Below are 12,708 nucleotides of genomic sequence, written 5' to 3'. Positions count from 1 at the left end.
GACAGAGAGAGACAGAGAGAGACAGAGAGAGACAGAGAAAGGGTGTGCAGGGCGATAGAGGAGAGACTCAGTGGGGCCGTGGCGGCTGTGGAGGAGCGACGCTGTGGAGGGGGTCACTGACAGTGTGTTGTTGTGGTGGACGGTGTGCTATGGGATGCAGGAGGCCGAGGACTCCCTGGAGGACTGGGCCGACAGCCTGACGGAGCTCAGCACCATGAAGACCGACCTGTCCCAGTACATCATCGCCGACGACGTGCTGCTGCTGCACGAGCAGGTGGAGCAGCTGCACCGGCAGTGGGAGGAGCTCTGCCTCAAGGTGGGTCCCCAACACACACACATACACACACACACACACACACACACACACAGACACACACACACACACTGACAGACACACACACCTCTTTATCTAGACCTGCTGTGGGTTGTGTTGACTCCTCCTGTGTGTTTCTGTGTAGGAAAACATGAGAAACTTCATTCACTAAACATGTTGAAGGAGTTACACTGCAAAAACTCAAAATCTTTCCAAGAATATTTGTCTTATTTCTTGTCAAAATGTCTCATTTCTAGTCAAAACTAATCTCTTTCCACTTAAACTAAGACTCACACCTAAAAATGAACTTGTTTTTAGATCATTTTCACTTGTTTCAAACACATTTTCACTTGAAATAAGTAGAAAAATCTGCCAGTGAAAGCAAGTTTGGGTTTGTGCTTGTAATAAGTTGTTTTAGTGTGAACTGTGGGACTGCAGATGGAAATTAGCTTTAGAGCTAAATCTGGCATATTTACATATTGAAAGTTCATGAATATGCAGAGTCCCCGTTACAAATAAACAAATAAATGAAATGAAAAGGAGTTAAACTCAGTGTTTTTCATCCATCAGCTCTGTGATCTTCACTCTGATCCATCACAACCACAACTTCATCATCATTTTATCCTCATTCCTCCAACTTCACCCTGACAGACTTTAGTTTACACTTGTGTTGTGTTGGTTTTGAGTCATGTGAGTCAGTGTTTGTTGAGGACAGTTTGGATTTCTACCTAATCTGGTTTGTAGGAAATTGAATCAATGTGAAAACAAGGAGAGGAGTTCACTAGTGCTGGAGTGGTTTTGTTAAAGTTCTGTCTGTTTCTCTGCTGTTGAACTTCTGGGTTGAAGACAGTTAATAATTGAAACCTCTGCTCCGGCCCAGACAATCAGTCACTTTGTGTTTTGTTAGTGAGCGTGTGTGTGAGAGAGAGAGTGTGAGAGTGTGTGTGTTCAGGTCAGAGATGATTTAGCTGCTGGACAAAAAAGAAGGAAGGAGGGAAGAGTTAGTGCAGAAACTAAAAGACTGAATGAAGAAGCTGCAGGGAGGAGGATGTTTTCATTAGTGCAGGTCTGATGGTTCAGAGAGTCCAGATCCAGATAAAGATCCAGACCTGACAGACCGAGATGTGTGTGTTTCAACAGAAGAGTCAGCTGACATGTTGGTGCACTGTTGTAAACACTGTGCTACATGTTAATGTGTGTGTGTGTGTGTGTGTGTCTGTGTGTGTGTGTTTCCATTGGCCTCCCAGTCATGTGTGTTTGGAGTCTTAAGCCGTTAATGAGGAGTTAAGTTAAGTTAGTAAATCTGACCGTGAGACTTTAAAGGGTAACTACAGAGACCAACAGGTCTGGGGTCTGTGTGTGTGTGTGTGTGTGTGTGTGTGTGTGTGGTGGAGGGGTTATTGTGTGTGTGTGTGTGTGTGTGTGTGTGTGTGTGTGTGTGAGAGGGGCAACAGATGGTGACAGGAGAGAGACGACAGGAAGAGCAGCTTTTGTATTAAAATGAGTTTTGGGGGGAGGGAACCAGTCAGAGAGGGGGAGGGGTCACTGACTTTCACTTTTTACTGTGTGAGTATGTGTGTGCCTGTGTGTGTGTGTTTGTGCGTGTGTCAGACTGCACACACTGTTTGTTTTTGCACTATTCATCACTGTTCTTGCACTATTTATTTATTTACTGATATTTTAACTACTGTTGTTTTTATTATTACTTGCTTTTAAAAAAAAAAATATTGCCAGAGTTATCACAGAATAAGAATTTCATTGTACTGTGTGACGCTGTCTCCGGTGCATATGACAATAAAGATTTCATTTCATTAAGATCCCCATTAGCTTCTGCAGAGCATCTGCTATTAAACACATTATATAATTTGCCCCTAAAAAAAAAAGACATGTGTGAACCAGGAAAATCACAAAAAAGAAAGAGCACAACCTGCAATTGGTCAAAAACTACAAATCCCACAATTCTCTGGCCTCAACAATAACAGTAGTTAGTGTAAGTAAGGGAGAGTGGAGCTGTAGGTGAAAAGAGGAAACAACGCCACGTCTGGTCCTGTTCTATGTTGTTCGTTCACACGTCACCGTTTATTCGTTACGTCCGCGGTGTAAAAGGCTGTGACGCAAAGACGCGGTTAGGCGCGAGACGCAATTAGGCGCGAGACGCGGTATACGCGACTTTTTTTTTTTGCGACGCAATACACGCGATTCTTTTATGGCGACGGGACCTTCGCGTCTTCGTCTATTTCATCGTGTTTGGTGGGAAGACCCCCGCTTTTTTTTCGCGCGAGCTTTTACGCGCGACCAAACGCGAGATACGCGATTTATCGCTCCTTTTGACTCGTGTCAAAAAAAAATTCACGAGCCCGCCAACAACTTTTTTTTTTTTTTCAAAGGAGGTTCAACTGGACTTAGTTATGTCTAGGAAGACGTTTCACCTTCATCCAAGAGGCTTCATCAGTTCATGTAGCATCTGACCAGGCTGGGACTGGTCCAACTATCTGCTGTGGAGACTCAGTATAAGTCCAGTTGCTTTCGATTTAACCTCCTTTGAAATACTATGACCTGGACAAATGAGAATATGCACAGGCCTACAACAACATTTCTGCTCTCACCAACCATGGGTGAGGTCACAACGCTGCGCTGTAGCTGCTCTGGAAGTCCGAGACACTGAGGCCAAACGCCGCCGTCGCTTCTGGTCCATGAGGCGAGTTACAGATGAGCTACAGAGACTTTAGAGTCAAAGAGGAGCAGAGCGTCGCTGTGTCGGACTGTTTGTTTGGATTTAATGAAGAAGCTGCACAGAGTCAGGTGAGCAGAAGCTGCAGCTGCTGTGCTGTGATGGACCTGATCAGACTGGTGGTGGTCCACAGTCAATCAGTCCCAATCCCAGATCCTCCACCGTCAGCAGATCCCCCGAAAGCCCCCGCAAATAATACATCGACAAGCAGTTAAGTGGAAAGTTGCACCTTTTCGTCGGCTTATTATTTGCGGATTTTTTTTATAGCCTATATAACGTCACTGCAACACGCGGCTCTCAGTGCTGGTCGGTGTTGTGTCTATAAATTGTGAAATAACTTTTCCTCGATAGAAATATGAGACGTGGTCGAGAGGTTTCATTCATCCATGTTTTGGCAGACAATACAAATAACCAATAGAGCCAGTCAACAGTAACATGTGCATTTGTTTGGGTTGCTGCAGATGTGCACATCAGCTGACACCGCCAGTAAAAGAGAGAGAGAGAGAAATGAGTGTTGTCTCGAAAAAAAACAGTAAAGGAGAACTTGGACAAGTGACTGAAAAGACGCGTGGTGCGTAATGGGGACACCAGGCAGCTGGAGCGGCCGCTCTGCTGCTCACCTCAGTGTGTGCGACAACTCATTCATGGTCTCTGATTACACTGGTAACAGCCGACCTATTCACCTCCAATGTAGACGCGACGTGCGCGCTCGTTACCCAAAGCGGCGCGTATCCGCGTGCATTCGGTGCGACGGCGCTGCCGTTTCCCCCCGTGCATGTCCGTTGCTGTGTCAGGCAGGTGTCTCCCACGGAGCTCTGCCCCGTTTCAGAGGTGAAGGAGAGACGTCGCCTCCGCGATGTAGAATGTGTTCAATTAAAGTGAAACTAACACATTATATAGGCCTATATGTCCATTACACACTGAATGGGATGTTAAATCCCATGTCTTTATTTCTTCAGTTTATTTTAATAGTAATAATTATGACTAACATTCAGTGAAGACCATCTCCAAAATTGAAATATTGCAATGGTTTTTATTTTTTTAAAGCATTTTTAATATAGAAATGTTGGCCTTCTGAAAACTGTCCATCTATATGCACTCAATACTTGGTTGGGGTTGAACTACTGGAAATTGACCTTTCTGTGATCCCCCGCCAGACAATTCCTCTCTTTTTTGGTCCTGACCCGTTTGCATCCCTGAATAAAGCAATAAACATTCACACTAGACAACTAGACAACACAGACATGGACAATACATGTGTTTTAAAAGTAAAATAACTGACAGAACAAGAACAAGGCAGCTCCGGTTGAGTCTATCAATCTTATAGATAAATAGATATTCATATAATAATAATAAGTTTATAATCTGAGAGAAAACATGAGGGAAAGTTTCAGGAATTTATCCTGTGTAGTGGATGAAACAGTGAAATGAAACGATCTTTGTGTGTTGGTAGTTGTGCTGTTATTGTATCAGCTTCATCTGTCCATTTGTCTCTGACTCTTTCGATCATGGTGCAAATTTCAGTGTATTTAAGTTTAGAAAAACTGTTTTGATGCACATCCTCGTTGTTTTTTAACCTGAGCCGTTATTATCAGAAGCTCAAACTTATCAAGTGAAGACTGAACTGATAAAACAGCTTCATAAATCTTCAAAATAATCCTTAAAATGATGAGATTGAGCCGTTTAAGTCTCTAAAACTCACTCTGAATCAAACTACTTCAGCTCTGCAGACTCTTCCTGTGTACACTGTCTTCATAACACTGTCATCATCCAATCAAATCAAATTAAGATGATGCTCAGGTGATGGGTGTGTGTGTGAGCTGCATCAGATAAGATGCTCACACACACACTAGTGATAGTAAAGCATCTTTTATTAATGAGCTTATTAACTGTGTGTGTGTCCATCACATCCGATCCTCTTTGTGTCAGGTGTCTCTGCGTAAACAGGAGATCGCCGACCGACTCAACGCCTGGATCATCTTCAACCAGAAGAACAAGGAGCTGTGTGAGTGGCTCACGCAGATGGAGAACAAGGTGGCGCACAACTCGGACCTGAACATCGAGGAGATGGTGGAGAAGCTCAAGAAGGTAGCAGGCTGAAGCACAGAGACCCACACACACACACACACACACACATATACACACACCCCATCATTCAACACTGGCACTGGGATAATAACAGTAGATATATATACATATACTATACTATATACAGGGTTCCCGCGGGGTCTAAAAATGGCTTAAAAGCATTGGATTTATGAATTTGGAAATAATACCTTAACCCTCCTGTTGTCCTCCTGTCCTGGGTCAAGGAAGGAAGGAAGGAAGGAGGAAGGGAAAAAGGAAGGAAAGACAGAAGGAGGGAGGGAACAGATTGGGTCAGTTGGGTCAAAAAGGAAGGAAAAAGTAAGGACAAAGGGAAGGAAGGAAGGGAGGGAAAAAAGGAAGGAAAGAAAGATGGAGGGAGGGAACAGATTTGTTCAAGGAAGGAAGGAAGAAGGGAGGAAAGGGAAGGAAAGAAAGATGGAGGGATAGGGAACAGATCAGGTCAATTGGATCAAAAGTGGAAGGAAGAAGAAGGACAAAGGGAAGGAAGGAAGGAAGGAAGGAAGGAAGGAAGGAAGGAAGGAAGGAAGGAAGGAAGGAAGGAAGGAAGGAAGGAAGGAAGGACAAATTAAAAAATTAAATTCACATAGTTTTGTTCAGTAACCGTAATATTAAAAAAGATAAATATAAGATCAGATATTTACAGAGTTGCAGCGGCCAAAGGAACAAAGAGCACAAATAATAACACACATGGCAATAAAGTTTGAAATTAAAATTAGTACAGAATATATAGAGACAAAATATACACTATACATATAGGCAATAACATGGTGTAAATGATACTTTAAACTAGATCCAAACAGTCATTATGACTTTTTATCATTTCATTAGAATAAGCTGATTTAAAAAAAAAATATATACATTTTCATCTCTAGATTCTTTTTTAACGATCATGACGAGCTATAAATCAGAGATGATGTCGTCATAATTCATAACATAACTGACATGAAAACACACACAGGTGATGTCTGTGATAAACATCTGGATTTAAAAGAACATGGATGAAAACCAGAGGTTCAACTCAGCTGATGCTCAAAGTTAAAGAAGAGAAGAGATTGTTGTTTTGTTTTAAAACATTTGGCATCAAACCTGTTGGACCTGAGTCTGTGAGACGTTTTTAACATTTGTCTGTTTCTTTTGTTTAGAAACATTAGAGTTTAATTCGGACCAGAATACACACACACACACACACACACACCTCTCCTCCACTCTGTTTGTTTTGCTGTGTCACTCGTCCTCTGAGCTGACGTGTCGTGTCGTGTCCCACCGGCTTTTCAAAAAACTCTCTGATTGTTAAAGAGACGACAGCTGTTCAGGCCCCGACCCGGGGGCCGCTCATTTGTCATGCTCTGTGTGTGACTGTGTGTGTGTGTGTGACTGTGTGTGTGACTGTGTGTGACTGTGTGTGTGTGTGTGTGTGTGTGTGTGTGTGTGTGTGTGTGACTGTGTGTGTGTGTGTGTGGTAGTAAAGCTTCTGCTCCTGAAAACCCAAACAACTTACTGCCCTGGTGGGGGGTTAAACTCTTTTCAAGCCTGCAGAGCTTTAAATATAGTGGTTTTGTCTGGACGCTCAGAGTCTGGAAGTTTTCCAGAAACGAACTCAGCTCCTGTTCAAAGTCAGAAAGAGTTCATTAGATTTAAGGATTTAAAGTTTATTCATGTTTTAAACCAACAAAAACTGTAAAAGAGGTGAATTTCTATAGTCATCTCAACACCGTTCCTCCTAAACATCACAGTTAATGATATAAATGCAACATTTTGGCTGTACAATATTATCATACTGATGCATTTTTATGTATAAGTTAAAGGGACAATGAGGAGTTTTGGAAAAGCGAAGTGTTTTCACACTACATTTATGAGCCTCCGCGCACCGTGAAATTCTTTGACCGGCGCAAGACAGACTCATGTTTTCATTCATCAACAATTAAAGTCAGAGGTTCAAAGACGATTACATAAACGGCGATTCGGCGGTGTTATTCTCATGACTCGCCTCGAAACCGAAAGTAAAGAAACGCTGGTCGGCTCGCCCAGCATTTCCACCACCACTAATAATAACAAAATAACGATAGAGACAAAACCATAGATTTATCTAAAATGGACCATTAACAAGTGGTGATGTAGATTCATCCACATTAATATGAGACTTTTTTATTGTCACGGAATTTTTCGTTCTGCCGCTGGAGAAACTCCTCGTTGTCCCTTTAATTTTTCGTATCACTATTACATAAGAGTATTCAATGTTTCCGGTCAGACTCTGCAAAACTGCATGAATAAATACATTTAAAAATGATTTCTTGAAAAATATTGCCTTAAGATTGATATTATTGAATATCAGCCCAGCTCTAATGATAACATATCACCGTATTGATCAGCCGTGTCGTTCCTCTCCTCTCTGGGCTCCCCAGGACTGCATGGAGGAGATCAACCTGTTCAGTGAGAACAAGACGCACCTGAAGCAGCTGGGGGAGCAGCTCATCACCGCTAGCAACAAGACCAAGGAGACCGAGGTGAACGACAAGCTGCAGGACGTCAACGACCGCTGGCAGCACCTGTTCGACCACATCGAGGCCCGGTAGGTCCACGATGCTTCTCTTATCAAAAACTCCTCACGTGCGGTTTTTATATCAGCATGTGTTGTGTTGTGTTGTGTTGTGTTGTGTTGTGTTGTGTTGTGTTGTGTTGTGTTGTGTTGTGTTGTGTTGTGTTGTGTGGGGCAACAGGAAGAGGCGGAGCAGCTGTTGTTCCACTGTGGCTGCAGATTAAAACAGAAAAGCTCAGAGCCGAGAACAGAGGATAGAGTGATATTATTATTAATCCATAAATACAAATCTAATACCACCACACAGAGACAGAGAGGAGAGAGTGGTGTGTGTCCATGCAGCAGCAGCAGCTTAGTGCCACTTTGAAGAGAAGCTTTATTATGGGATGTGAGTGACAGGTGAAGAAGCAGGTGCAGGAGGAGCCGTCTCCTCTGGACAGGTCATTGTTAGAAGATCCAACAAGAACAGAGACCTGAACGTTTCAGACTCTTTAAGGCTCTGAAGAGTTCTTTACAGGTGTTTATTTTGTAAGGATCAGGAGAAAAGATGTCTGCATGCTGCTATTGTTGCTCCCAAAATGTAATATACAGTAGATACATACAGCGTTTCGACCGAGCAGTGTGCGGACGTCTTTTCTCCTTTTTCTGTTACTCTTTCGTCCTGCACCTGTTGATTTTTTTTGGATGTGCGTGCACGATTGCTGATTTTGTAAGGATCACCATGAGCTATCTGCGGCTCACAATAAAAACAAGACATAAAGAAAGACAAAACAAACAAAACAAAAACCGACATTAAACTTTACAGTTCACATAAATCATCATCCTAAACAGACATGAAAGTCCAGTTCACAGTAACGAGACCATCAAGGCCTAGAAAAGTCAGATCAAAATACTCCTAACTCTGTCCTGTTACATATAGATTTCAGCGTCAGTTCAGTTAAAAACTTTATTTTTACACTTAAAGAAAGTTGGTGCTGATGTAAACAGGAAGCAGAGTGTCGACTTAGCTGCAGAAAATGCTGCAAACGAGGATCAGTAATGACGTTTAGTACTAGTGTTGTGGTTCTCTAGAGTCTTGATCTCGTCTCGGTCTCGGTCGAGCTGGACTCTGGATGTTTCCTCCAGACCACAGCTGCAGTGACAGATGTCTCTGTGTCTCTGTCTCACTTTGGTTTATGGGATGTAATTCAATAAGTTCCAGATAATTCAAATAGTTGTACTAAAGTATCTGCTTGTGTTAAACCATCTGAACAACTTGGTGTCACCATGACAACAGTGGGAGGAGACTTCAGCAGGTTCTGTGCTGTGTTCTTCTGTTCAATACAAATTTTATTTACACTAAATATGGTTTAGATTTTACATCAAATCATCTTTTTTCTTTGTAGCTGAGGAGGAATAATGTAAATATCAAGACACATGATTATTATGAGGACTGAGACTAACATTTACAGAGTTAAAATAGCAACAACTTTAACAGTGCAGGAGCTGCAGCAGAGACAGTTTAGAAACTGAAACTGGTTCAACGGTTTCCAAACATTACTGGAGAACGTCTCTCTGTGTCCTGGGCGATTCTCCACTAACGAGGACGATCTGGATCCTGTTCTTTTTTGTCTCTAACTTTATTGTCCCGTCGTCCAACAGTCCAGTTTGTTTTTTTTCTCAGTTACAAACCGTTATGTCTCTGTTGACAAGTTCAAACTGGGACTGAACTGAACTGATCGTTGCCGTGGTGATGGATGTGGAGTGGTCGGATAGCAGGTTCATGACACTGAGGCTGCTCAGAGGCAGATGGGTTAAAGTGGTGCTGGGGGGGGGGGGCATCCTCCATGAGAACGACTTAGATCTGCCATATGGTGCTGCTGCTGCTGCTGCTTGCTGCTGCTGCTGCTGCTGATGATGATACTACTGCTTCATTTCAACTCCTGTTTGATTGAACACACTGAGGCCTGTGGTGTGTATGCTGTGGTGTGTGTGCTGTGGTTGAAACGCTGCAGAGACGAAGCTGTTTCCTTCTCATGTGACATGAAACTCATCATCTTCTCTAGTCGTCGTCCAGTTACATGACAGAGGATCAAAGCGAGAGGTCGATCGCTGCTTTTGTTTATGTCGTCGTTGTTACGCCGCCCTTCTTTCCTAGAGATTCATGCAAACTTATTTTATTTTATCCTAAAAGAAAAAGACAAGAAATCAATAGCAGCAGGAGTTAATGAAGCAACTAACAGCAAAACATATGTGACAAAAGCAGAACAATGACAGAGAGAATATAGTTAAAGAGCGAGTAGGGATAGATAATTAGATTCCTGTGGAGAGTAAAAATTCCTTCAGATTCTTTTTGAAAATGCAATGGGAGGAGATGGACCTCAGTGATAAGTTTAATTCAGTCCAGAGCTTCCTCTCTTTCCTAGAGAATTATGCAAACTTATGTTATGTTATCCTCTAGTTCAGAGTTATTCACTCACAAACTCAGTTGCACCAGATTTTCAAACCAAGATAATTTATCTGGCACATTTTCAGCAGCAGGTAATAAATGACAAGTTTTGACAGAAACAACAACGTTTATTCATTTCCCTCACAGACTTATCAAAACAAATTTTTAAAAAAGCTTTTAACTGAACAGAAACTGAGTTGCCAGCAGCACTTAACTGCACTTTTGAAATATCTAAACCCAGACTCGCCTCAAAGTTCATAAAACAACAAGATAGTGCTCACAGTCTGGGTCAGCTGAAAGTTGCCTCTGGGCCCTCGGCCGACTTTTGAGTGAATGAATGAATGAAATTAATCGCGGTCCATTTACAATAAACAAATAAACAACACAACAAGAACAAAATTAAACACTTAGTTGTGTGTTTTTGTGAAGCTTCAGCTCATTTTCACCTCCTCCTCTGACTCCACAAATCATAAAACTCTGCAAAAGAAAAGAAGCACATTCATGGCAATAACAACACTTATGAACAGAGTAGTTTAGCTTAGTTACTTTTATTGTCTCCCTTGGGAGAAATTTGTCATAGTAGAGAGAAAGAAAGAAAGAAAGAAAGAAAGAAAGAAAGAAAGAAAGAAAGAAGAAAAAAAGAAAGAAAGAAAGAAAGAAAGAGAAAGAAAGAAAGAAAGAGAGAGAAAGAAGAAAAAAAGAAAGAAAGGAAGGAAGAAAGAAAGAAAGAAAGAAAGAAAGAGAGAGAGAGAAAGAAGAAGGAAAGAAAGACTTTTTGACTTTTCACCCAGCTTTTATTAATTACACTTCCTTATTGCATGTACTTTCCGTCAAAGAAAAAAAAACAACATAGAACCATCATTAATAAAACCATTATTTTACAACCTTACACAAGAAACAACAAGAAAGAAAGAAAGAAAGAAAGAAAGAAAGAAAGAAAGAAAGAAAGAAAGAAAGAAAGAAAGAAAGAAAGAAAGAAAGAGAGAAGGTCTGTTTATAAAGGAAATGCATTCATCCAGCATCAGTGATCATAATGTTTGATCAGGTTAGGAAGCAACGTCAGAGTTTTATGTTGAATCAGCTGCAGGGAGCTGATGTGAAAGTGAGTGAATGTTATTTTACCAATAGAATAAAGACGACTAAACTCTAAAACAGAGGAGAATGTGGTGTCAGATTGTGTAAACGGCTCCTGAACGCTCCGCTGGGTCGGAGCTGAAACAGTTTGGTGATGTGACGGTGCAGCAGCAGCAGGATGAAGGTCTTTATCACGGCTGACAGCTTGTTGGTTCAGAGATCTGTCCTCCGTCTTTCCACAATGGGAGAGGGAGCCGAGTGGAGAGAGGGAGCAGGACGACACACAATAGTGGATCTGGCCTCCTCCTCTTCCTCCCCCCTCCTCTTCCTCCTCCTCCTCCTCCTCCTCTTCCTCCTCCTCCTCCTCCTCCTCCTCTTCCCCCCCCAGCATAACAAGGCTAAGCCCGTTAATGAGCGGCTGCTGAGGCACGAGCGCGGCGGCTCTGCAGGAATGTGCTGCTGCTGTCACACTCCCAGTGCTGGAGGTTTAATTACACACACACAGAGAGAGACATGCTCATATCTGATTGGCTCGCCTCGCCCGTTAAAACCGTTTACAAAAAAAAAAAAAAAAACATCGCTCAAGTTCGTTTGAGTCCGGGCCAGAACAGACCACACAAACTGGAGCTGGAGCTGGATCCATGTTTCATATTTTTATTTCATTCTGAGCCAAAACCAAACAGTGGGATTTGAGGCCTGATGGTGAAGTGGTAGGGGGATGAGTGGGGGATCGAGGGTTTGAATCCCACTAAGCTGACAGACATGGGGACTGGTCTCCACAAGCTGATTAAGTGATTGATCAGGAAACCACTTCATCTCTGTCACGTCTGTGTGTTCAAACCTCAGAACCTCAGAGCTTCAGGTCTTTAGGTCATGGCTGCACACGACCGTCAGAACAGATCAGATCGATTAGACTTTAGACTTTATTTATTTGCACATATAAAATAGAACAAAACATTTACTTATCTCTCTTACTAGTGAGAAAGATATGAAAAGAAAAATGTGCAGGTGAGGTGTTGAAACCCGAAAGGCTTAAAACATGACCTCACCTTGACCTAACAAATAATTGAAACACAGTAAAGAAACAATAATCACATACTGTACCTTGTGCATGGTAGAGGAATAACTAAATTAAAATTAAAATTCAATAAAAAAGAAAAGAAAAGAAATAAAGATAAGGGAAGATGAAGATAGTAAAAAATAATGATAACAACACTAAATAAATAAATGGAAAGAGGTGAGAAAATAAAGCGAAACAAAAGAAAAAAACTGATACAGATACATTTTGTTCAATGTAAACACAAAAAAGAGAAAAAGAAAAAAAAACGTGAGGCGCTAGGAAAGGCAAAATTAAAAAGTCAAACCAAGTTAGGCAGATATAGGAATCGTGTTAATGTAAATGTGTCTCGGACTCATCAACGTGTGTGTGTGTGTGTGTGTGTCATGGTCGGTGGGTAACAATTAGAGACAGGGCTGAAAGTAGCTTTGTAGATCAGTGGGTTTCAGCCCTCACTTAA

At 41.9% G+C, this 12,708-nt stretch overlaps 1 protein-coding gene across 1 annotated transcript in view; it reads left to right on the top strand.

Annotated features, from left to right (window-relative positions):
* Positions 1–12,708, top strand: part of syne2b (spectrin repeat containing, nuclear envelope 2b) — a gene marked incomplete at its 5' end in the record, with an annotated part of 175,557 nt that overhangs the window by 131,826 nt on the left and 31,023 nt on the right. Inside the window, 3 exons of the mRNA XM_083998509.1 lie at positions 161–316; positions 4,974–5,132; positions 7,556–7,722. Of these exons, the coding sequence (XP_083854635.1) occupies positions 161–316; positions 4,974–5,132; positions 7,556–7,722 (482 nt within the window). The remainder of the gene's footprint in view (positions 1–160; positions 317–4,973; positions 5,133–7,555; positions 7,723–12,708) is intronic.

Source organism: Trachurus trachurus (assembly GCF_905171665.1).
Source record: "Trachurus trachurus genome assembly, chromosome: 22".
NCBI lineage: Eukaryota > Metazoa > Chordata > Actinopteri > Carangiformes > Carangidae > Trachurus > Trachurus trachurus.
Note: the sequence above shows the minus strand (reverse complement) of the source record. Positions and strands in the feature narration are given on the sequence as shown.